The 23,734-nt window shown below is 49.5% G+C and overlaps 1 protein-coding gene across 1 annotated transcript in view; it reads right to left on the bottom strand.

Moving 5' to 3' along the window:
- Nucleotides 1-364: 364 nt before the first annotated feature.
- Nucleotides 365-23,734, bottom strand: part of CEP85 (centrosomal protein 85) — a 193,726-nt gene continuing 170,356 nt past the window's right edge. Inside the window, exon 14 of the mRNA XM_073564674.1 lies at nucleotides 365-3,378. Within this exon, the coding sequence (XP_073420775.1) occupies nucleotides 3,368-3,378 (11 nt within the window). The 3' untranslated portion in view covers nucleotides 365-3,367. The remainder of the gene's footprint in view (nucleotides 3,379-23,734) is intronic.

Genomic DNA, 23,734 nt, shown 5'->3' on the forward strand with positions numbered 1-23,734 from the left:
GCAGAGACATAGACAGAGACGACGGAAACAGAGACAGACAGAGACGGAGATGGAGACAGACGACGGAGACAGACAGGAAGAGACAGACAGAAATGATGGAGACAGACAACGGAGACAGACAACGGAGACAGAGACAACGGAGACAGAGACATAGACAGAGACGATGGAAACAGACAGACGGAGACAGAGAGAGATGGAGACGGTGACGGAGATGGAGACAGACGATGGAGACAGAGATGGAGACAGAGATGGAGACAGAGACAGAGACAATGGAGACAGAGACAGAGATGGAGACAGACAGAGACAGACGACAGAGACAGACGACGGAGACAGACAGAGACGGAGACGACAGAGACAGATGACAACAGAGACAGAGACGGAGGCAACGACGGAGATGACAGACGGAGACGGAGACAGACGACAGAGACAGAGATAGAGACGACGGAGACGGAGATGGAGACAGAGACAGACGACGACGGAGACAGACGACGGAGACAGAAACAGACAGACGACGGAGACAGAGACTGAGACAGAGGACGACGGAGACAGAGATGACGGAGACAGAGACAATGGAGACAGATGACGGAGACAGAGACAACGGAGACAGAGACAGACAACGACAGACAGACGATGGAGACAGACAGACGACGACGGAGACAGAGACAAATGACGACAGACAGACGATGACAGAGACAGACGATGACAGAGACAGACGATGACAGAGACAGACGATGATGGAGAAACAGAGATGACAGAGATAGACACAGACAGATGACAGACAGACGACAGAGATGGAGACAGAGACGACGGAGACAGAGATGATGACGGAGACAGACAGAGATGATGACAGAGACAGAGATGATGACGGAGACAGAGATGATGACGGAGACAGAGACAGAGATGATGACGGAGACAGACAGATGACGACGGAAACAGAGACAAAGACAGAGACAGACGACGACAGAGACAGACGACGATGGAGACAGAGACGACAGAGACAGAGATAGAGACAGACGACGATGGAGACAGACGACGATGGAGACAGACAGATGACGATTGAGACAGAGACAGACGACGATGGAGACAGACATGATGACAAAGACAGACAGAGACAGTGACGACGGAGACAGACGACAGGGACGGAGACAGACAGACGACGACGGAGACAGATACGACAGAGACAGAGACGACAGACAGACGACAGACGACAGAGACAGACGACAGAGACAGACAGGCGACAACAGAGACAGAAGACAGAGACAGAGAGACGATGGAGACAGAGACAGACAACAATAGAGGCAGAGACAGAGACGATGACAGAGACAGACGACAGACAGAGAGAGACAGACGATGACAGAGACAGAGATGACTGAGACAGAGAGAGACAGACGACGGAGACAGAGACAGACGACTACAGAGACAGACAGAAACGATGGAGACAGAGGTAGAGACAGAGACGAAGACAGAGACAGACGATGATGGAGACAGAGACAGAAACATATGACGGCAGAGACAGAGACGACAGAGACAGACAGAAACGATGGAGACAGAGACAGACAACGGGGACAGACGACGACAGAGACAGACAACAACGGAGACAGAGACGATGGAGACAGACGGAGACAGAGACAGACGACAGAGCCGACGGAGACAGAAGTTGACGACGGAGACAGAGACAGACAGAGACAGACGACGACAGAGATGATGGAGACAGACAGAGAGACAGGGACAGAGACAGAGACAGATGACGGAAACAGAGACAGATGACGGCGACAGAGACAGACGACAGAGATGACAGACGACGGAGACATAGACAGACGACAACGGAGACAGACAGGAGACGGAGACAGAGACAGACGACGGAGACAGACAGATCACAGAGACAGAGATGGAAACGGAGACAGACGACGACAGAGACAGACAGAGACAGAGACGACGGAGACAGAGACAGATGATGACAGTGACAGACGATGGAGACAGACGACGGAGACAGAGACGGAAACAGAGACGGAAACAGACAGACGACGACAGAGACAGACGACGACAGAGACAGAGACGACGGAGACAGAGACAGACGATGACAGAGACAGACGACGATGGAGCCGGCCTCGGAAACGGAGACAGACGACGGAGACAGAGACAGACGATGACAGAGACAGACGATGACAGAGACAGATGACGACAGAGACAGATGACGACGGAGACAGACGACGACGGAGACAGACGACGGAGACAGAGACAGACGACGGAAACAGAGACAGACGACGAGGAAGGTGCCAAGAAGGGCGCCGAAACGCGTAGGAAGGAATAAAGAAGTACTTTGTTACAACATCTTGCATCCCAGGTGATTTTGTGGACTCAGCAGCGCGGACTGTGGCACACCTTGCTTCCCGTATGTCCAGGATTGGCATCTGCACATTCGCAGCTACAGCCACAAAATTTTGCACAGTCACATGTCTGGACCCCAAGAGCGTCATAGGCTATGTTGTGAGGCGAAATTTTAACCCCGCGCATTCCAATTCACCAAACAATTTGGCCTATTATTCTTATCATTTATATGGTGTTATCGTCCTTCTGTAAAGCTGGAAATAACACAATTTATTACCGTGCCAACACAGACCACCCTCTGACACAGACTGCAGGGGGAGCCCAATATCACACAGGATAGGATTAGATACACGGCTCAGCAGTAAGTATCACACAGGATAGGATTAGATACACAGCTCAGCAGTCAGTATCACACAGGAGAGGATTAGACACATGGCTCAGCAGTCAGTATCACACAGAATAGGATCAGATACACAGCTCAGTACACAGTATCACACAGAATAGGATTAGATACACGGCTCAGCAGCCAGTATTACACAGGATAGAATTAGATACACGGCTTAGCAGTCAGTATCACACAGGATAGGGTTAGATACACGGCTCAGCAGACTGTATCACACAGGATAGGACTAGATACACAGCTCAGCAGTCAGTATCACACAGGAGAGGATTAGATACATAGCTAAGCAGTCAGTAACACACGATAGGATTAGATACACAGCTTAGCAGAAAGTATCACACAGGAGAGGATTAGGTACACAGCTCAGCAGACATTATCAAACAGGATAGGGTTAGATACACAGCTCAGAAACAGGATGTGCCAAAGGAGAGGACATTTTCATTCCAAGAATTCCACTCATTCCATGTGATTTGTTTTTAGATTTCAAAAGCCTCCAGTTTCCAGTTCAACTGCTATTTGCAATGTCCATTAACAATGCTGAGTCCTTGAAAGTAGTAGGGATTGATTTGCAATTTCCATGCTTTTCTCATGGTCAACTATACGTGGTTTGTTCAGGAGTTGGAACTGCCAAAAATCTGTTCATCTTTGCACTGAAAGGAAAAACCAAAAATCTGGAATGAGTTGAAAATAAAATACTATCAATACTTGGGTAATCGTTTAATTTGTGTTGCAAATCTGTAGTGTTGAATATATGATGTGAAATGTTTTTATGTGCAATATAATCATTATAATTTGTTATAACTAACCACAGTTGGTCACTATGCCCAGGTAACGCCGGGCTCTTCAGCTAATTATCTATATTATATATATATATATATACATACACTCACTGGCCACTTTATTAGGTACACCTGTCCAACTGTGTGTTAAGACTTAATTTCTAATCAGCCAATCACATGGCGGCAACTCAGTGCATTTAGGCATGTAGACATGGTCAAGACAATCTCCTGCAGTTCAAACCGAGCATCAGTATGGGGAAGAAAGGTGATTTGAGTGCCTTTGAACGTGGCATGATTGTTGGTGCCAGAAGGGCTGGTCTGAGTATTTCAGAAACTGCTGATCTACTGGGATTTTCACGCACAACCATCTCTAGGGTTTACAGAGAATGGTCCGAAAAAGAAAAAAAATCCAGTGAGCGGCAGTTCTGTGGCCGGAAATGCCTTGTTGATGCCAGAGGTCAGAGGAGAATGGGCAGACTGGTTCGAGCTGATAGAAAGGCAACAGTGACTCAAATTGCCACCCGTTACAACCAAGGTAGGCAGAAGAGCATCTCTGAACGCACAGTGCGTCGAACTTTGAGGCAGATGGGCTACAGCAGCAGAAGACCACACTGGGTACCACTCCTCTCAGCTAAGAACAGGAAACTGAGGCTACAATTTGCACAAGCTCATCGAAATTGGACAGTAGAAGATTGGAAAAACGTTGCCTGGTCTGATGAGTCTCGATTTCTGCTGCGACATTCGGATGGTAGGGTCAGAATTTGGCGTAAACAACATGAAAGCATGGATCCATCCTGCCTTGTATCAACGGTTCAGGCTGGTGGTGGTGGTGTCATGGTGTGGGGAATTTTTTCTTGGCACTCTTTGGGCCCCTTGGTACCAATTGAGCATCGTTGCAACGCCACAGCCTACCTGAGTATTGTTGCTGACCATGTCCATCCCTTTATGACCACAATGTACCCAACATCTGATGGCTACTTTCAGCAGGATAATGCGCCATGTCATAAAGCTCGAATCATCTCAGATTGGTTTCTTGAACATGACAATGAGTTCACTGTACTCAAATGGCCTCCTCAGTCACCAGATCTCAATCCAATAGAGCATCTTTGGGATGTGGTGGAACGGGAGATTCGCATCAGGGATGTGCAGCCGACAAATCTGCGCCAACTGTGTGATGCCATCATGTCAATATGGTCCAAAATCTCTGAGGAATGCTTCCAGCACCTTGTTGAATCTCTGCCACGAAGAATTGAGGCAGTTCTGAAGGCAAAAGGGGGTCCAACCCGTTACTAGCATGGTGTACCTAATAAAGTGGCCCGTGAGTGTATATATATATATATACATACACACACATATATATACATACATATACATACATGCATACACACATATACACACAAACTATATTATATACTGTATATATATTACATTACCGTTCAAAAGTTTGGGGTCACCCAGACAATTGTGTGTTTGCCATGAAAACTCATACTTTTATTAATCATATGAGTTGCCAAATTAATTTAAATTCTAGTCCAGACATTGACAAGGTTTGAAAAAAAGATTTTTATTTGAAAAAGTTTTCTCCTTCAAACTTTGCTTTCATCAAAAATGCTCCCTTTGCAGCAGCATTGCTGACCTTTGGCATTCTAGCAGTTAATTTGCTGAGGTGCTCTGGAGAAATTTCACCCCATGCTTCCAGAAGCCCCTCCCACAAGTTGGTTTGGCTTGATGGGCACTTTTTGCTTACCATACGGTCAACCTGCTCCCACAACAGCTCAATAAGGTTATTACAGATATAATACCAGTTGCCTGCTTCTTCCCTAAATAGTTCTTGCATAATTTGAACGTGTGCTTTGGGTCATTGTCCTGTTGTAGGACTATTTTTTTACAGTGGCGGAGGAATACAGTGCGGAAGGATACCTACCTCCCGTCACTGGATTCCTGGAGCCCCGTAGAGAGCGGTCGCATCAGCTGATGCTGTTCTCCACGGGAGATCGGCATGGGACACGCGTGGATTTCTGCGGATCAGGGAGTATATTGTTTGTTTGTTATTTTCATATTTTTCCACAGATGACACTGGCTTCGGGGATCAAAGTGACAAGTGATGGTGAGTATGTACTCTATGTTATATGTACTTGTCTATATGTATGTATTGTATGAATGTATTGTATGCAGTATGTATGTAGTATGTATGTATGAATGTAGTATATATGTAGCATGTATGTAGTATGTATGTTGTATGAATGTAGTATATATGTAGCATGTATGTAGTATGTATGTATGTTGTATGAATGTAGTATATATGTAGCATGTATGTAGTATGTAGTATGTATGTATGCTGTATGAATGTAGTATGTATGTATTATGTATGTATGTTGTATGAATGTAGTATATATGTAGTATGTTTGTTTTTTTTTACATTCAACACATTAGCCGGATGATGGGACTACTACTGTCCCATCATTGGCTAATGTGTCAATCACTGTCATTGTAGCAGGCATCGCCCGATGGGACTCGTTGTCCCATCGGACGATGCCTGCACACACACAAGACCCCCGGCAGGCCCGCACAGACCACCGACAGCCGGCACAGGCCCCCAAGAGGCCCGTACAGACCACCGGCAGCCGGCACAGACCCCCGAGAGGCCCGTACAGACCACCGACAGCCGGCACAGGCCCCCGGCAGCCGGCACAGATCACAGACAGCCGGCACAGGCCCCCCGAGAGGCCCGTACAGACCACCGACAGCAGGCACAGGCCCCCGAGAGGCCCGTACAGACCACCGGCAGCCGGCACAGGCCCCCGGCAGCCGGCACAGACCCCCGAGAGGCCCGTACAGACCACCGACAGCCGGCACAGGCCCCGAGAGGCCCGTACAGACCACTGGCAGCCGGCACCGGCCCCCGGCAGCCGGCACAGACCCCCGAGAGGCCCGTACAGACCACCGGCAGCCGGCACAGGCCCTCGGCAGCCGGCACAGATCACAGACAGCCGGCACAGGCCCCCGAGAGGCCCGTACAGACCACCGACAGCCGGCACAGGCCCCGAGAGGCCCGTATAGACCACCGGCAGCCGGCACCGGCCCCCGGCAGCCGGCACAGACCCCCGAGAGGCCCGTACAGACCACCGGCAGCTGGCACAGGCCCCTGGCAGCCGGCACAGATCACAGACAGCCGGCACAGGCCCCCGAGAGGCCCGTACAGACCACCGACAGCCGGCACAGGCCCCCCGAGAGGCCCGTACAGACCACCGACAGCCGGCACAGGCCCCCGAGAGGCCCGTACAGACCACCGGCAGCCGGCACAGGCCCCCGAGAGGCCCGTACAGACCACCGGCAGCCGGCACAGGCCCCCGAGAGGCCCGTACAGACCACCGACAGCCGGCACAGGCCCCCGAGAGGCTCGTACAGACCACCGACAGCCGGCACAGGCCCCCGAGAGGCCCGTACAGACCACCGGCAGCCAGCACAGGCCCCCGGCAGCTGGCACAGACCACCAACAGCCGGCACAGGCCCCCGAGAGGCCCGTACAGACCACCGGCAGCCGGCACAGGCCCCCGGCAGCCGGCACAGGCCCCCGGCAGGCCTGTACAGACCCCCGAGAGGCCCGTACAGACCCCCGAGAGGCCCGTACAGACCCCCGAGAGGCCCGTACAGACCACCGGCAGCCGGCACAGGCCCCCGACAGGCCCGTACAGACCACTGGCAGCCGGCACAGGCCCCCGACAGTCGGCACAGACCCCCGAGAGGCCCACACAGACCCCGCCCGCACACACAGACACGCACAGTGTCCGCCCACGCACCGCCCACACTCTTCCCCCCTCCCGAACAGGATGTACATGGCAAGAAAGGGTTTTTTTTAATTCCGATATTTCTGTCCCATTGACTTGAATGGGACTTCCGGTATCGGAATCGGCGATACCCGATACTTTTTGTGTATCGGGCCGATCCAATCCGATCCAATATTTCTGAATATCGGATGGTATCGCTCAACACTACAAAGTACCATAAGAACACTTGACCTTGAAATCTCTGACCCCCCCTCCATTTCAACCACCATCTTACGTAACCCTTACAACTATAATAACCACAGACACATAACCAAACCTTTTGGGTAAAATAGGCCACAGCAGCCCTGTTTATTAACATTTACATTACAAGAATTAAACATAAAAAGATCGTGACAAATAAGGAGCGGGATCTGTGAAAGCAGTGTACCAAACTTTTATTGCGCCATCAGCCGCACCTTAGGCCCTCAACCGTACCACACTAGTTCAAGGACCCTCATGCTTATGCCCTCAACTGCACCACACCGGTTCGAGGACCCTACTGAATGGTGCCACCAATTAAATTGTCCCGCTGAGACCTCAACCCAGTAGTCACCCCTTGCAAAAGAGGGGAGGGGTAGGTAACTGATACACCTAAATGGGTCCCCAACCCCCCCCTTTGCTACCATCACCTGGCTCTCCACAGACCCATTCCCGCCACGACAGACATGCATGACACTTTATGCATGAATGTCCCTCTACACCTTAATGGCCTCCTCTAAACCCTCTTTCAAACCCAGTTACCAAATATCTATACAGATAGGTGTTAAATGCACCCCATCCCGGTGTAAATGCTCCCTGGACGGTACCTCCAGATCGCCATGCCGCACTACCACCACCCCATTCTTAGCCAGAAAACATGACACTTCCTGATTAACCTTAATCCGAGCCTTGTATAAACATTCCACTGAACGACCGTATCTCCATGCCAAACGAGCCAAAATATCAGACCAAACAATGACCATCCCCAGGTGAGCTGCAAGTGCGGACCCCCAAATCATTACCCCCTGCGTGAATCAATAAAACATCTGGGGGTCAATTCAAACCCATATGAGAGTAGAATTCTGGAACCAACCTGGACCTGAGCATTCCACTAACCCCAATCCACCTGACCGTTGCCTCATCCTGTCTTAACCCGAGTTGCCTGCCAGCCGGTCTGATGTCAGCATGTAAAGCTCCCCATACCACATATGTGTGTCCTAACACCATTACCAACAGCGAACCATCTGCAAAAGACAAAAACCATCAAAAGAAAAATTATAATTTGCAATCCCCTTTTCCACTGTTAAACATCCAACATCCCTGTCCAAATATATGATGCAAAGCGTAATTGTTCCTATCTCCCAATCTTGCGCACCGCCGCTGCACTGAGGCCCCACCTGGCCGCTTCCAGCGTTGCCCCTATACGAAATAAATGGGACACGAATTTAGAATCTTCCATGCCAATCACACTTAAGCACCTCTTGAATATGGATATAAACAAATTTAGACAAAGCCAAACTATCCTGGTGAATCATCAAAGAACCCCCCAGCTTCGCCTCTCATCAACAGAAATTGAGACGTTCTATATACCGGGCATTCCTTTAATCCATCCACCGCCCATAGTTCCACCATCCAACCCTTACTATTAGAGATGAGCGAGGTTGCTCGGGTTTTCCCGAGCATGCTTGGGTGTCCTCCGAGTATTTTGGCGGGCTGAGAGATTTAGTTTTCGTTGTCTCAGCTGCATGATTTGCGACTTCTAGACAGGCTGAATACATGTGGGACTTCCCTAACAAACATGTGGGAGAGAGTCCCAGCCGAGTGTCCGGGTCGGAACCAAGGGGACGGTCGCCTGGGTTCCGGGGGAAAGTTCAGGGACGGACCGTGGAGACTGACAGTTGGGCTGGGGGAGGAGCCAACATAAAAGGGGCGGGGAACACGAGTCACAGTGAGTCAGCAGAACGAGACAGAAGGAGCAGGAGACCGTGGGAGCGACAGAGAGCCAGAGCGACTCACTGGAGCCAGGAAGGAGGCCAGAGACAGGAGAGATACTCCCCCTGGACATCAGTGGGACGACGCCAAGACGACCGTCCGCGAACCGCTGCCCCGCGTCGACCAGCGGCCGCTGCCGCCTTCCTCCAGCCCGCGGCTGTGGCCTGCCCGTGGTCACTCGCGGCCGTTGCCGCCTTGCTCCTGCCCGCGGCTGTGGCCTGCTCATGGACACCAGCGGCCGCTGCCGCCTCACTTCAGCCCGAGGCTGTGGCCTGTCTCCCGCCGCCGCCCCGCTTCTACCCGTGGCTAGTTCTGTGCCGTTGGCGGCCACCACTGTCCCGATCCAGTCCGCGGCAAGGGCCGGGCCGTTGCTTGCCACGGGTCCCCCGTTGCAGTCACTGGCTGCGCTGGTGGCCTGCCAGCCACCACCCTGCATTGTCGCTGCTTGTCCCTATCCAGGGGCTGCTGCCCATCTGTCCAAGGACTCCTCCAGGGCCTGTTGTGCCCCTGCTTTACTGGAGCTTTGGAACGCTCAAAGACTATGAAAGATCTTCAGTGGCTGGGCCCACTGGCTGCTACGCCGAAGAACCATCGTCCAAGATGCCGAGGGACATCGGGACGGTTAAGTGACACTATATAGCTAAGGACCCGTAGTCGGCCATACCGCGGCCCTATCGTGACCGGCTTTTGTCGGACTTAGTCGTGTTCTCATATTTCCGTGTTTGCTTGTATTGAGTCCCTGCGAGGACAATTCCTGTTATTTGTTCGGTTGCTTAGACTACCCGTGCGGATAGTTACCTATAAAAGTTATTACTAGAAACACCAGACCGTCTCGTCACTGCATCCTGCGTACCTGCTAGTACCACAAACAGGCATTCCACAAATGTATTCAAGCTGTTTAGCAGTCACAAATCATGCAGCTGAGACGACAAAAACGAAATCTCCGAGCACGCCAAAATACTCGGAGGACACCCGAACATGCTCGGGAAAACCCAAGCAACGAGTATCACTACTTACTATATATACAGTGGGGCAAAAAAGTATTTAGTCAGTCAGCAATAGTGCAAGTTCCACCACTTAAAAAGATGAGAGGCGTCTGTAATTTACATCATAGGTAGACCTCAACTATGGGAGACAAACTGAGAAAAAAAAATCCAGAAAATCACATTGTCTGTTTTTTTTTTCATTTTATTTGCATATTATGATGGAAAATAAGTATTTGGTCAGAAACAAAATTTCATCTCAATACTTTGTGATATATCCTTTGTTGGCAATGACAGAGGTCAAACGTTTTCTGTAAGTCTTCACAAGGTTGCCACACACTGTTGTTGGTATGTTGGCCCATTCCTCCATGCAGATCTCCTCTAGAGCAGTGATGTTTTTGGCCTTTCGCTTGGCAACACGGACTTTCAACTCCCTCCAAAGGTTTTCTATAGGGTTGAGATCTGGAGACTGGCTAGGCCACTCCAGGACCTTGAAATGCTTCTTACGAAGCCACTCCTTCGTTGCCCTGGCGGTGTGCTTTGGATCATTGTCATGTTGAAAGACCCAGCCACGTTTCATCTTCAATGCCCTTGCTGATGGAAGGAGGTTTGCACTCAAAATCTCACGATACATGGCCCCATTCATTCTTTCATGTACCCGGATCAGTCGTCCTGGCCCAATTGCAGAGAAACAGCCCCAAAGCATGATGTTTCCACCACCATGCTTTACAGTAGGTATGGTGTTTGATGGATGCAACTCAGTATTCTTTTTCCTCCAAACATGACAAGTTGTGTTTCTACCAAACAGTTCCAGTTTGGTTTCATCAGACCATAGGACATTCTCCCAAAACTCCTCTGGATCATCCAAATGCTCGCTAGCAAACTTCAGACGGGCCCGGACATGTACAGGCTTAAGCAGTAGGACACGTCTGGCACTGCAGGATCTGAGTCCATGGTGGCGTAGTGTGTTACTTATGGTAGGCCTTGTTACATTGGTCCCAGCTCTCTGCAGTTCATTCACTAGGTCCCCCCACGTGGTTCTGGGATTTTTGCTCACCGTTCTTGTGATCATTCTGACCCCACGGGGTGGGATTTTGCGTGGAGCACCAGATCGAGGGAGATTATCAGTGGTCTTGTATGTCTTCCATTTTCTAATTATTGCTCCCACAGTTGATTTCTTCACTCCAAGCTCGTTGGCTATTGCAGATTCAGTCTTCCCAGCCTGGTGCAGGGCTACAATTTTGTTTCTGGTGTCCTTTGACAGCTCTTTGGTCTTCACCATAGTGGAGTTTGGAGTCAGACTGTTTGAGGGTGTGCACAGGTGTCTTTTTATACTGATAACAAGTTTAAATAGGTGCCATTACTACAGGTAATGAGTGGAGGAAAGAGGAGACTCTTAAAGAAGAAGTTACAGGTCTGTGAGAGCCAGAAATCTTGATTGCTTGTTTCTGACCAAATACTTATTTTCCACCATAATATGCAAATAAAATGAAAAAAAAACAATGTGATTTTCTGTTTTTTTTTTCTCAGTTTGTCTCCCATAGTTGAGGTCTACCTATGATGTAAATTACAGACGCCTCTCATCTTTTTAAGTGGTGGAACTTGCACTATTGCTGACTGACTAAATACTTTTTTGCCCCACTGTATGTCTTCGACCTCCGAAGTATACAATGAATAACCCGGGGTTCACATACCATATCACGAAATTGCAAACCCCCTTGATGACCACAATTCTTTCTATCTAATTCACTTATTCGAAATGCGCCAAAGAAAGCTAAACTGAAAGCCGTCTGAAACAAAAATGTTTCATATCTAGACTGACACACATTCTCCAATGCTGCCAACATCCTACCCAGCATATGAAATCAGGTGCCTCCAATCTCAAACTGCCCTTCTTTTCCTGTACCCCTTCAATGCTCGTCACATCACAAAAGTCTTGGCAACATCTTTTGCGCCATGCAAAAGCCAATGCCGCCATTCGCCCATTCAACATCGACACCCCCTTCCCCTCACATGACCGGCCGATCACGTATAACAACAAAAACTCCACTCTATCTTCATCAGACTGACAACTCCCTGTACTCGACTCCAACCTATAACAATAGTCCCACACTGAATTATATCGATGCCACGTTCCCGGCGCAACCGATGCCTCCATTAACTTTATTGCTGATCCCATACCAAATTTCATAAGCTCTCCGGCCAATGTGTTCCGTGCTGCTCTGACTCCGGCGCCAGCTTCCGAAATAAGCCCCACTGAAAGCGAGAAATTGCATCAGCAATGGAATTTTTGACTCCCGGCACATGCTTTGCCCTCAACCATACATTCAAATGCAAGTATCGAAGTACCAAATGATGCATCAAGTTCACCACGGGGGGAGAATGTGCTGACAAGTGATTAATACTCTGCACTACGCTCAATATTATCACACAAAAACCTCACCTTGTTTCTCAACGCCTCCCCCCACACCTCCACGGCTACCACAATGGGAAATAGCTCTAAAGGCCCCTTTACATTTAGCGATGCACCAGCGATCCCGACCACGATACAACCCGGTCAGGATCGCTGGTGCATCGCTAAATGGTCGCTAGTGAGCTGCCAAACAGGCAGATCTCACCAGCGATGCAGCAGCGGTCGTTACTTACCTTTCATATAGAAAGAACGCCGTGAGCACAACTCAAGATGGTGCTAAGGCTAGGTTCCCAAACTGTTAAAGCAACATATCTATATATAAATATATTAATATAATACTTTGGTGCGCACCTTGAGAAAGAGGCGAAACGCGCGTCGTGGCGGCGCTGCACTTGTCCTGGAGCATACGATGGGTAAGCACTTTAGCACGGGATAACGGGGTTGTTTCTCAGGATGCGCACCTGGGTTCTTCCCTACACTTGTGTCCCGGTTTTATGGCCCATCATTACAAGAAGCACTTGGCTCTTTTTTACTTAATATTATATGGACAGGACAATTAGCAGCTGATATTACCCGATTCCTTCATTGTAGATGTTGTTTATAATTGTCAGTACGATTTTTATGTATAATAAATTTCTTACGTTTCTGAAATATTTTGCACTTTTTCTCCATTTTTTGTGTTAATTTGTTCCATAGTCCACAGTAATATTGCACACACCGGAGTCCCAGAAGGTCCAATACACAAAAAATCATCAAGATAGTGAATAATGGAATCTGCACCTGCCTCCGTGCGAACCACCCATTCCAAAAAGAACTAAACTTCTCAAAATAAGAATATGATACCGAACATCCCATGGGCAAACAACAATCAACGTAATAATGCCCTTCCCAAAAACAACCCAACAGGTGAAAACTGTCGGGATGGACCTGCAACAAATGAAACGCCGCCTCTATATCTACCTTGGCCAACAATGCACCTTGACCACACCACCTTACCCACTCTACTGCTTATCGAATGACACTCAAGACACCGATACCAACTCAGTATCAATGCCGTAATTGACCGACCCTCCCTCTGGGTATGATAAATGGTGCATCAATCGTTACTTATTTGGTTCTTTCTTTGGGACCAAACCCAACGGAGAAATCTTTAAATGTGGCAATGGTAATGCCTGAAACGGGCCGGCCATCCTCCCCAACTACACTTCTTTACCCAATTTTTGACCAACTAACTCTGGCAGCTCCATAGCAGACTTCAAATTTCGAACCAAAACAGATACCTCCCTCACAACTCAAGGTATCTGAAAACCAAGCCGAAAACCCTCCTTCAGCAAACATGCCACCTCCCTATCAGGATAATCATCTAAATACCGTTCAACCCTCACTGGAGTCATCCCTCTTCCCCGCAGCTTCCCCAAGCTTTCCTTTTCCTCTCAACTCCTTAATGTCCATTGACGTGCACAGTACGTCATGGGCGGTTGTAAGTTACCGCACCAGCACTGATTGTGCACGTCATGGCTTTGAACTGCCACTGCGTGTAAACACGCAGTGACAGTTCAGTGCCGACAGCTGTCAGGCACGGCAAGGAGTGCAGGGATGCTTGCAATCAGTCCCTGCACCCCAAGCGCTGTGATTGGTTAGTCAATCTGACCGACCAAACACAGCAGCGATGGGGCAGGAGAGGCTGAAATTTCAGCCTCTCCTGCCTGATCAGTGTAGGAACTCAGCACTGCAGTGGTTGAGCTTCCTGCACTGACAGCCAGGAGCTGCGCCCCCACCGTCCCTGGCTGTTAACCCCCTGAGTACTGCAATCAAAGCGTTCAGGGGGGAGGCAGAGGGTAGGGGGCTCCCTCTGTCTCAGGTCGGCGTCCCCTCGATGTAATCGTGGGGCCCGACCTGTGCCATGATGATCAGGAGGTGTCATGACAACCTCCGGGTCATTCAGCTACGGAAAGCTGCTGAGACCATGCTCACAGCATGCGGTCAGCAGCTTTCAGCATAGGTATAATACATTACAATGCTGGGGTCCTTTTACCCTTGGGAAAATAAAAATTGGGGATGAAAAGATCATTTCAAATATGATTTTTTTAATTTTGCGGCTCTATGTTATAAACTTCTGTGAAGCCCTTGAGGGTTCAGAGCTCTCAACCCACATCTAGATAAATTCCTTGGAGGGGTCTATTTTCCGAAATGGAGTCACTTATGGGGGGTTTCCACTGTTTAGGCACATCAGGGTCTCTCCAAATGAGACATGGCATCCAATCTCAACTCCAGCCAAAAAAGTCAAATGGTGCTGCTTCCCTTCCGAGCTCTGCCATGCGCCCAAATAGTGGTTTACCCCCACATATGGGGTATCCGCGTACTCAGGACAAATTGCACAATAACTTTTCAGGTCATGTTACCCTTGGGAAAATAAAAATTGGGAGTGAAAAGATCATTTTTGTGGAAAAAATGATTTTTTAATGTTAAGGCTCTACGTTATAACCTTCTGTGAAGCCCTTGGGGGTTCAAAGTGCTCACCACACGTTTAGATAAGTTCCATGGGGGGGTCTAGTTTCCAAAATGGGGTCACTTACATGGGGTTTCCACTCTTTATTTACATCAGGGGCTCTCCAAATGCGACATAGCTTCCGCTCTCTATTCCAGCCAATTTGACAATCAAAGTCTCAAATGATGCTCCTTCCCTACTGAGCACTGCCGTGCGCCTAAAGATTGGTCTTTCTCCACTCATGGGTTATCGGTGTGCTCAGGAGAAATCGCACAACAAATATTGTGGTTCATTTTCTCCTGAAACCCTGGACAAGATTTAAAAAAAATTGTGTCCAAAGATACATTTTTGGGGGAAAAAGTAAAATGTTCATTTTTTCCTTCCACATTTATTCACTTCTTGTGAAGTACCTAAAGGGTTAATAAACTTCTAGAATGTGGTTTTGAACACCTTGAGGGGTGCATTTTTCAGAACGGTGTCACTTTGAGTATTTTCTGTCATATTGACTCCTCAAGTGACTTCAAATGTGAGGTGGTCCCTAAAAGAATGGGTTTGTAAATTTTGTTGTAGAAATGAGAAATCACTGGTTAAACCCCTTTCTGTCATGTGACGTACTATTCCGTCCATGTGCCCTGGGACTTAATTCCCAGGGACGGGATAGTACGTGACAGCGATCAGCGGTGCCCACTGATTATCACAGCTGACACCCGGCACAATGTGTCAGGGGCAGTCAAACACGATCGCGGTGTACCGGGGGTTAAAGGGAAGCATCGGCAGGGAGAGGGCTCTCTCCGTGCTTCCTTGAGCCTCCCACAGCAGCGCAATGTGCAGCGCTGCTGCGGGGGACTCCATCCCTGCAGGTCCCCAAATCCAAGATGGCAACGGGGACCTTCGGGGGCCTGCAGGGAGCTGGCTTCCTCATGCCTGCAAAGCGCAGGCAAGGAGGAAGCCTTGTGCAGTGCCTGTGACAGATTGCTGATGTGACAGATCGCTGACCTGTCACAGGACAGTGATGTCCCACCTGGGACAATGTAATGAAGTTAAAAAAAAGTAAAAATAATTTAAAAAAAAAAATCGCTAAATAAATAAAAAAAAAATATTCCCTAATAAATTCATTTTTTGGAAATAAAAAAACAAACAATAAAAGTACACATATTTGGTATCGCCGCGTCCGGAACGACCCACCCTATAAAACAGTCCCATTAGTTAACCCCTTTAAAAATAAAAATAAAAAACAAAGCAAAAAATAATGATTTATTATCATACCGCCAAACAAAAAGTCAATAACGCGCGATCAAAAAGACGCATATAAATATGCATGGTACCGCTGAAAACGTCATCTTGTCCCGCAAAAAAACGAGCCACTATAGAGCATCATCAGTGAAAAAATAAAAAAGTTATAGCTCGCAGAATAAAGCGATGCAAAAATAATTATTTTTCATATAAAATTGTTTTCATTGCATAAAAGCGCCAAAACATTAAAAAACAACCTAAATGAGGTATCGCTGTAACCATACTGACCCGAAGAATAAAAGGGCTTTATCAATTTTACCACACGCGGAACGGTGTAAACGCACCCCCCCCAAAAGAAATTCATGAAACGCTGGTTTTTGTTCATTCTGCGTCCCAAAAATCGGAATAAAAAGCGATCAAAAGATGTTATGTGCCCAAACATGATACCAGGAAAAAGGCGTCAACTCGTCCTGCAAAAAATAAGACCTCACATGACTCAGTGGGTCAAAATATGGAAAAGTTATAGCTCTCAATATGTGGTGATGCAAAAACTATTTTTACAATAAAAAGCGTCTTTTAGCATGTGAAAGCTGCCAAATATAAAAACCGCCATGAATAGTAAATCAAACCCCCCCGTTATCACCCCCTTAGTTAGGGAAAAATAATAATATTAAAAAAATGTATTTATTTCCATTTTCCCATTATGTTTAGGGTTAGGGCTAGGGTTAGGGCTGGGTTAGGGTTGGAGTTAGAATTGGGGGGTTTCCACTGTTTGGGCACATCAGGTGCTCTCCAAATGCAACATGGCGTCTGATCTCAATTCCAGCCAATTCTGCGTTGAAAAAGTCAAATGGTGCTCCTTCCCTTCCAAGCTCTGCTATGCGCCCAAACAGTGTTTTAACCCCACATATAGGGTATCAGTGTACTCAGGACCAATTGCAAAACAACTTTTGGGGTCCAATTTCTCCTGTTACCCTTAGGAAAATAAAAATTTGGGGGCAAAAATATCATTTTTGTGCAAAAAATAGGTATTAGACCTACCGGTAATGATGTTTCCAGGAGTCCATCCTGACAGCACTATGGAGGACGTCCTCCTCCTCCTTACAGGGACAGGAAAGCACACGAGAGGTTAAAAGGCCATGTCCCACCCCCTTTCCCTCAGTGATTTGACAAGTACCACAAGGTGGATGATGCTAGTAACGGTTTAATGAAACAATCATATTACAGCATATGACATAACATAATACAACATAGTATAACATAACAGGGAGGGAACTACCCGTGCTGTCAGGATGGACTCCTGGAAACATCATTACCGGTAGGTCTAATACCTATTTTCCAGGACGTCCACCTGACAGCACTATGGAGAGTACCAAAGCACCTCCTCAGGGTGGGATTACTGCTTGGAGAACTTTTCTCCCAAATGCGGTTTGTTGGCCAGCTAACACATCTAGTTTGTAGTGTTTGCAGAATGTATTAAGACTAGCCCAGGTTGCCGCTCGACAAATTTGATCAACTGACGCCCCCGCCCGCTCGGCCCATGAGGCCGATACCGCCCTTGTAGAGTGGGCTTTTAAGGAATCAGGCGGGCTGGCGCCTTCAGCCTGGTAGGCGTCCGAGATTACTGAGGTAATCCAACGCGCTATGGACGCCTTAGAGGCCTTCTTCCCTTTATTCCTACCTCCAAAGAGAACGAACAGATTCGGGTCGACACGCCAACTATTGGTGGCCTCTAGGTATTCTATAACTGCGCGCCTCACGTCTAGCGAGTGGAGCCGCCGCTCCTTCTCATTTCGGGGATTATCGCAGAAAGAGGGTAACACTACCTCCTGGTTCAGATTTCTTGTAGAGGCTACCTTCGGGGTAAATGCCGGGTCTAACCTTAGGATTATACTATCCTCTCTTATCTGGAGGTATGGATCCTTAGTGGATAGGGCCTGGATCTCCCCTATTCTTTTGGCCGTGGTAATGGCTACTAGAAAGGCCATTTTACGAGTGAGAGCAGGGATGGCTATCTTCTCACTAAGGGCGAAAGTGTCCGAGCAGAGGAACCGAAGTACCAGGCCCAGGTCCCATGGCGGGGTGAGCTGCCTAATCGTGGGGCGCAGGCGCTGTGTGGCTTTTATAAACCTTATCACCCAGGGATGTGCAGCTAACTGATAATCAAAGAAGGCGCTCAAAGCTGAAACCTGGACTTTTAGAGTGCTGGGCTTGAGGCCTTTATTAAAACCTGCCTGCAGGAACCCTAGTATGTTAGGGAGATCAGGGGTACCTGCCACGAGCCCGGACCTGCCACCCTCCAGACAGAATCTCTTCCATATCTTCCGATAAATTGCAGACGTCACCGGCTTCCTGCTGGCCTGTAGGGTGGATATGACCTGCTCTGACAATCCTTTTGCCTTCAGGATGTCCCTCTCAGGATCCAAGCCGATAAATGGAGTCTTGCTGGGTCCGGGTGGTGGATCGGGCCCTGGTGGATGATGCTCTCCCACAAGGGCAGCTCGACTGGATCTTCTACTGCCATGGCTCCCAGAAGGGAAAACCAGCTTCTCCTCGGCCAGTATGGCACTATCAATATCACTCTTGCGTGGTCCTCGCGTATCTTTCTGAGCACTGCCGGTATGAGGGCCAGTGGTGGGAACGCATAAGAGAGGGATTCTCCCCAAGTCTGACTCAGGGCGTCTACACCCTCTGGATGGTCCATCGGATTTAGGGAGTAGAATCTGGGAACCTTCGAGTTCTTCCGGCTTGCGAAGAGATCTAGACTGGGGTTCCCCCAGCGCTGACAAAGCTGGTCGAAGATCTCTACGTTCAATTCCCACTCTGTCGGGTGGATCTGTTGTCTGCTCAGGTAGTCTGCCACTTCGTTTTGGGAACCCTCTAGATGTACAGCGGTCACGGATCGAACTGTCCGTTCTGCCCACGTGAATATCTTTTCCGCCAGTGCCTGTAGTGGTTGATGTCTGGTTCCTCCTTGGTGTTTCAGGAATGCCACTGTCGTTGTATTGTCGGATAAAATGCGGACATGACGACTCTTTAGTACCGACCGGTTTCTCCGCAACGCTTCCCAGACCGCGAAGAGTTCCTTGAAATTGGAGGATCTGGCCTTGATGCTTGCTGGCCACTTCCCCTGGAAGATCTTCCCTTCTATGTGGGCTCCCCATCCCCACGCACTTGCGTCTGTGGTGACTACCACGTATGGAGAGGTTGTCCAATGCACGCCCACCTGAAGATTCCTGGCCTGTAACCACCAGCGAAGGGACTCCTTTACTCGTCCTGAGAGCCTTAGGGGTTTGTCTAGCGACGCCTGACACCTGTCCCACCTCGCGAGAATCTCTCTTTGTAACAACCGCGAGTGGAATTGGGCCCAACGGACACACTGGATGCAGGCCGTCATGAGGCCCAGGACCTCCATTGCTTCCCTTATGGAGCATTGACGCCTCAACAGGCCTCTGGTTCTGGCCTGAATGGACTTCTGCTTCTGCTCGGGTAGCCAGGATATTCTGTCGGCTGAGTCTAGGAGGACTCCCAGGAATACCTTTCTGGTGTCTGGTGTGAGGTCCGACTTCTCCCAGTTGATCACCCAGCCCAGGAACTCCATCACAGTAGTTGTTCGGATCCTGTCTCGGATGAGCGCTTCTTTGGATCTTGCCACCAGTAAGAAGTCGTCCAGGTACGGCACAATCACAATACCCTGATCTCTCAGGTAGGCCACCACCTCTACCACCAGCTTTGTAAAGATCCTGGGAGCTGAGGCCGAATGGAAGACCCTGGAACTGGAAATGGCAGGTCCGGGCTGGTGAACTGATCGCGAACCTTAGTAGGCCTTGGGATGAGGGATGAATAGGAACCTGATAGTATGCCTTTTTTAGGTCTAGGGTGCACATAACTGCGTCCCTGTCTATCAGAGGAATTGCGGATCGGATTGATTCCATCCGGAACCTCCTGTATCTGACCCAAGCATTTAGTGGCTTCAGGTTTATGATGGTGCGGGCCTCGCCGGATTTCTTTGTGATTGCAAACAGGGAAGAGTAGTGCCCTTTCCCTCTTTCTGACGGTGAAACTGGTATTATGACTCCTGAGTCTAACATGTCCTGAAGATCCAACCACATTGCGGAGTCCTCCTGGACGACAGTGGGGGCAATATATCTGTCGGGGGGAGGAGAATAGAGCTCTATCCTGTAACCTTCTCTGATGGTTCTGAGGACCCACTGATTGTTGGTGACTCGTGACCAGTTTGCTGCAAAGTGGCGAAGTCTCCCCCCAATGCCTATGGCGTCATTGTCTCCTCGATCTAGATGTCGATGCAAATGGGGGACCTCTGTTCCTCCCACTTTGGCTGAAGGAGCCTTTGTAGGAGCTTCTATTAGACCTCGCCCGGCCCCTAAACTCTAACTGTCCTCTGAAGAAGGAGCCTCTCCGAAAGGACTGGGACCGCCTGGGCTTTTCTTCCGGGAATCCCTTATTCTTATCGGACACCAGCTCAAGGATATTATCCAGGGCTGGACCAAACACCCTCAGACCCGAGAAAGGGATGGCACATAACTTGGCCTTAGAAGGGTTATCCCCCGACCAGGATCTAAGCCAGACTGCTCTCCGGGCCGCATTAGAGAGGGAGCTGTTTCTGGCCGCAAACCTAACTGATTCCGCCGACGTATCCGACAGGAACGCCGTGGCTGATTTCAAGAGAGGAAGAGATGCTAGTATCTCTGACCTCGGGGTCTTGTTGGTTAGGTGTTCCTCCAACTGCCCCAACCACAGGAACATAGACCTGGCCACCGAGGTGGCTGCTATGTTGGCTCTAATCAGGGCCGCCGACGTCTCCCATGCTCTTTTTAACAAGACGTCCGCCTTTCTATCCATCGGGTCTCGAAGACCGGATGAGTCCTCGGCTGGGATAGCCGACTTCTTAGTAACCTTGGCGACCGGGACGTCGATCTTAGGGACTTCTTCCCACGCCCGAGTTTCCTCGGGATCGAAGGGCAGTCTATTTTTAAAGTTTCGGGAGAGTGTCAATCGACGCTCTGCTTCTTTCCACTCCTCCCGGATCATTGCTTTGATGTGCTCGCTCACAGGGAACACCACCTGTTTGCGGGACACCAGTCCTCCAAACATTAAGTCCTGTCTGGACTGTGGCTTAGGGACTTCTTCCATCTGCATGGTATTTCTGACCGTGTGTACCAGCTCGTCCGTATCCTCCAGTCTGAATAGGTACTTTCTGTTCTGCTCCTGACTATCCCCCAGGATCTCGTCTTCTTCCTCCTGATCTGAGTCCCGGAAATCGGATCCCTCGCTAGAGCTCGCCTCTGATACTGGGACTGGTTCCCACCTCGGATGCTTGCGACCTGGCCCAGGGCTGGGGGATCGACGCCGGGATGTAGAGGCCTGAATCTCTTCCCTTATCAGCGACCTCATTTCGGAAAGTAGAGATGGCTGTTCCTCACCTATGACCCTGGAGGTACAGGGACCACATAGGGTCTTGCTATAGGTGTCTGGCAGCTTTACTCTGCACACCGGACATCTGACTGATTTGGCGGTGGCTTTCGCCGGGTCCTTCCCCGAGGGGGACTCAGCCGGGGTTCCCTTTTCCTGATAACATAAGGGGGCACCTCATCAGATCTGGGCTGTGGGGACGGGTGGGGAGGGTGGTCTGCGCTATGCGCACTTACCCCTCCACCAGATGCAGTGTTGCCTTCCATCCCCTGGCGTCCGATGCAGTCACACAGCCTGGAACAACCTGTGACGACTCTGGAGAACGCTTTGGTCCAGGAGCGCGCGCGCCCTGGATTTGAAACCGGCGTCTGACGTCACCGGATGTGACGCTGGTAAGCCGCGCCTCCACTTCCTGCCGGGCATCTGCGCGCGACCGCGCTCGGCGCGTGCAGGGAGCCATTCCTGCTATGGCGCTCCGGCCTCCACTGCCCAGCCGTCGGCGTTGTCCTGCCGCCCACTTCTGTCGGTGCCCGCACGGCCAGCCGCCTGCGGGGAGCCGACCCGTCCTGGAGCCGAGAGCCCCCCCACCGGGAGGAACGGCTCCCTCCAGGAGCGCCGTCCTGCTCCTGGCCTTTGGAGCCGAGGGACTCCCCACCGGGAAGTTTCGGCCCCGGGACCTCTTGACAGGGGAAGGATTGGACCGGCCGCACGATCCCCTGGGTCCCTCCGGTAAGCTCTCGCGTGTCCCTCCGTGCAGGGACAGGAAAAAACACTGAGGGAAAGGGGGTGGGACATGGCCTTTTAACCTCTTGTGTGCTTTCCTGTCCCTGTAAGGAGGAGGACGTCCTCCATAGTGCTGTCAGGTGGACGTCCTGGAAAATGATTTTTCTATTTTCACGCCCGGGCGTTATAAACTTCTGTGAAGCACTTGGGGGTTCAAAGTGCTCACCACACATCTAGATAAGTTCCTTAGGGGGTCTAGTTACCAAAATGGGGCCACTTGTGGGGGTTTACACTGTTTAGGTACATCAGGGGCTCTCCAAAAGCAACATGACACCCGCAGACCATTCCATCAAAGTCTGCATTCCAAAACATCACTTTTTCCCTTCCGAGCCCCGACGTGTGCCCATACAGTAGCTTTCTCCAACATATGGGGTATCGGCGTACTCAGAACAAACTGGACAACAACTGTTGGGGTCCAATTTCTCCTGGTACCCTTGGGAAAATAAAAAAAATTGGTGACTAAAAGATCATGTTTGTGGAAAAAATACAATTTTTGTATTTTCACGCCCGGGCGTTATAAACTTCTGTGAAGCCTTTGGGGTTCAAAGTTCTCACCACACATCTAGATAAGTTCCTTGGGGGGTATAGTTTCCAAAATGGTGTCATTTGTGGGGGGTTTCCACTGTTTTGGTACATCAGGGTTTTTCCAATCGCGACATGGTGTCCGATCTCAATTCCAGCCAAAAAAGTCAAATGGTGCTGCTTCCCTTCTGAGCTCTGCCATGAGCCCAAATAGTCGTTTACACCCACATATGGGGTATCAGCGTACTCAGGACAAATTGCACAATAGCTTTTAGGGTCCTGTTACCCTTGGGAAAATAAAAATTGGGGGTGAAAAGATCATTTTTGTGGAAAAAATATGATTTTTTAATTGTACGGCTGTACGTTATAAACTTCTGTGAAGCCCTTGTTGGTTCAAAGTTCTCACCACATATTTAGATAAGTTCTTTGGGGGGTCTAGTTTCCAAAATGGGGTCACTTGTGGGGGGTTTCCACTGTTTAGGTACATCAGGGGCTCTCCAAACGTGACATGGCGTCCGATCTGAATTCTTGCCTATTTTGCATTGAAAAAGTCAAACGGCGCTCCTTTCCTTCT

Source organism: Dendrobates tinctorius, unplaced genomic scaffold (genome assembly GCF_039654945.1).
Source record: "Dendrobates tinctorius isolate UK_male_01 unplaced genomic scaffold, ASM3965494v1 ptg000015l, whole genome shotgun sequence".
NCBI lineage: Eukaryota > Metazoa > Chordata > Amphibia > Anura > Dendrobatidae > Dendrobates > Dendrobates tinctorius.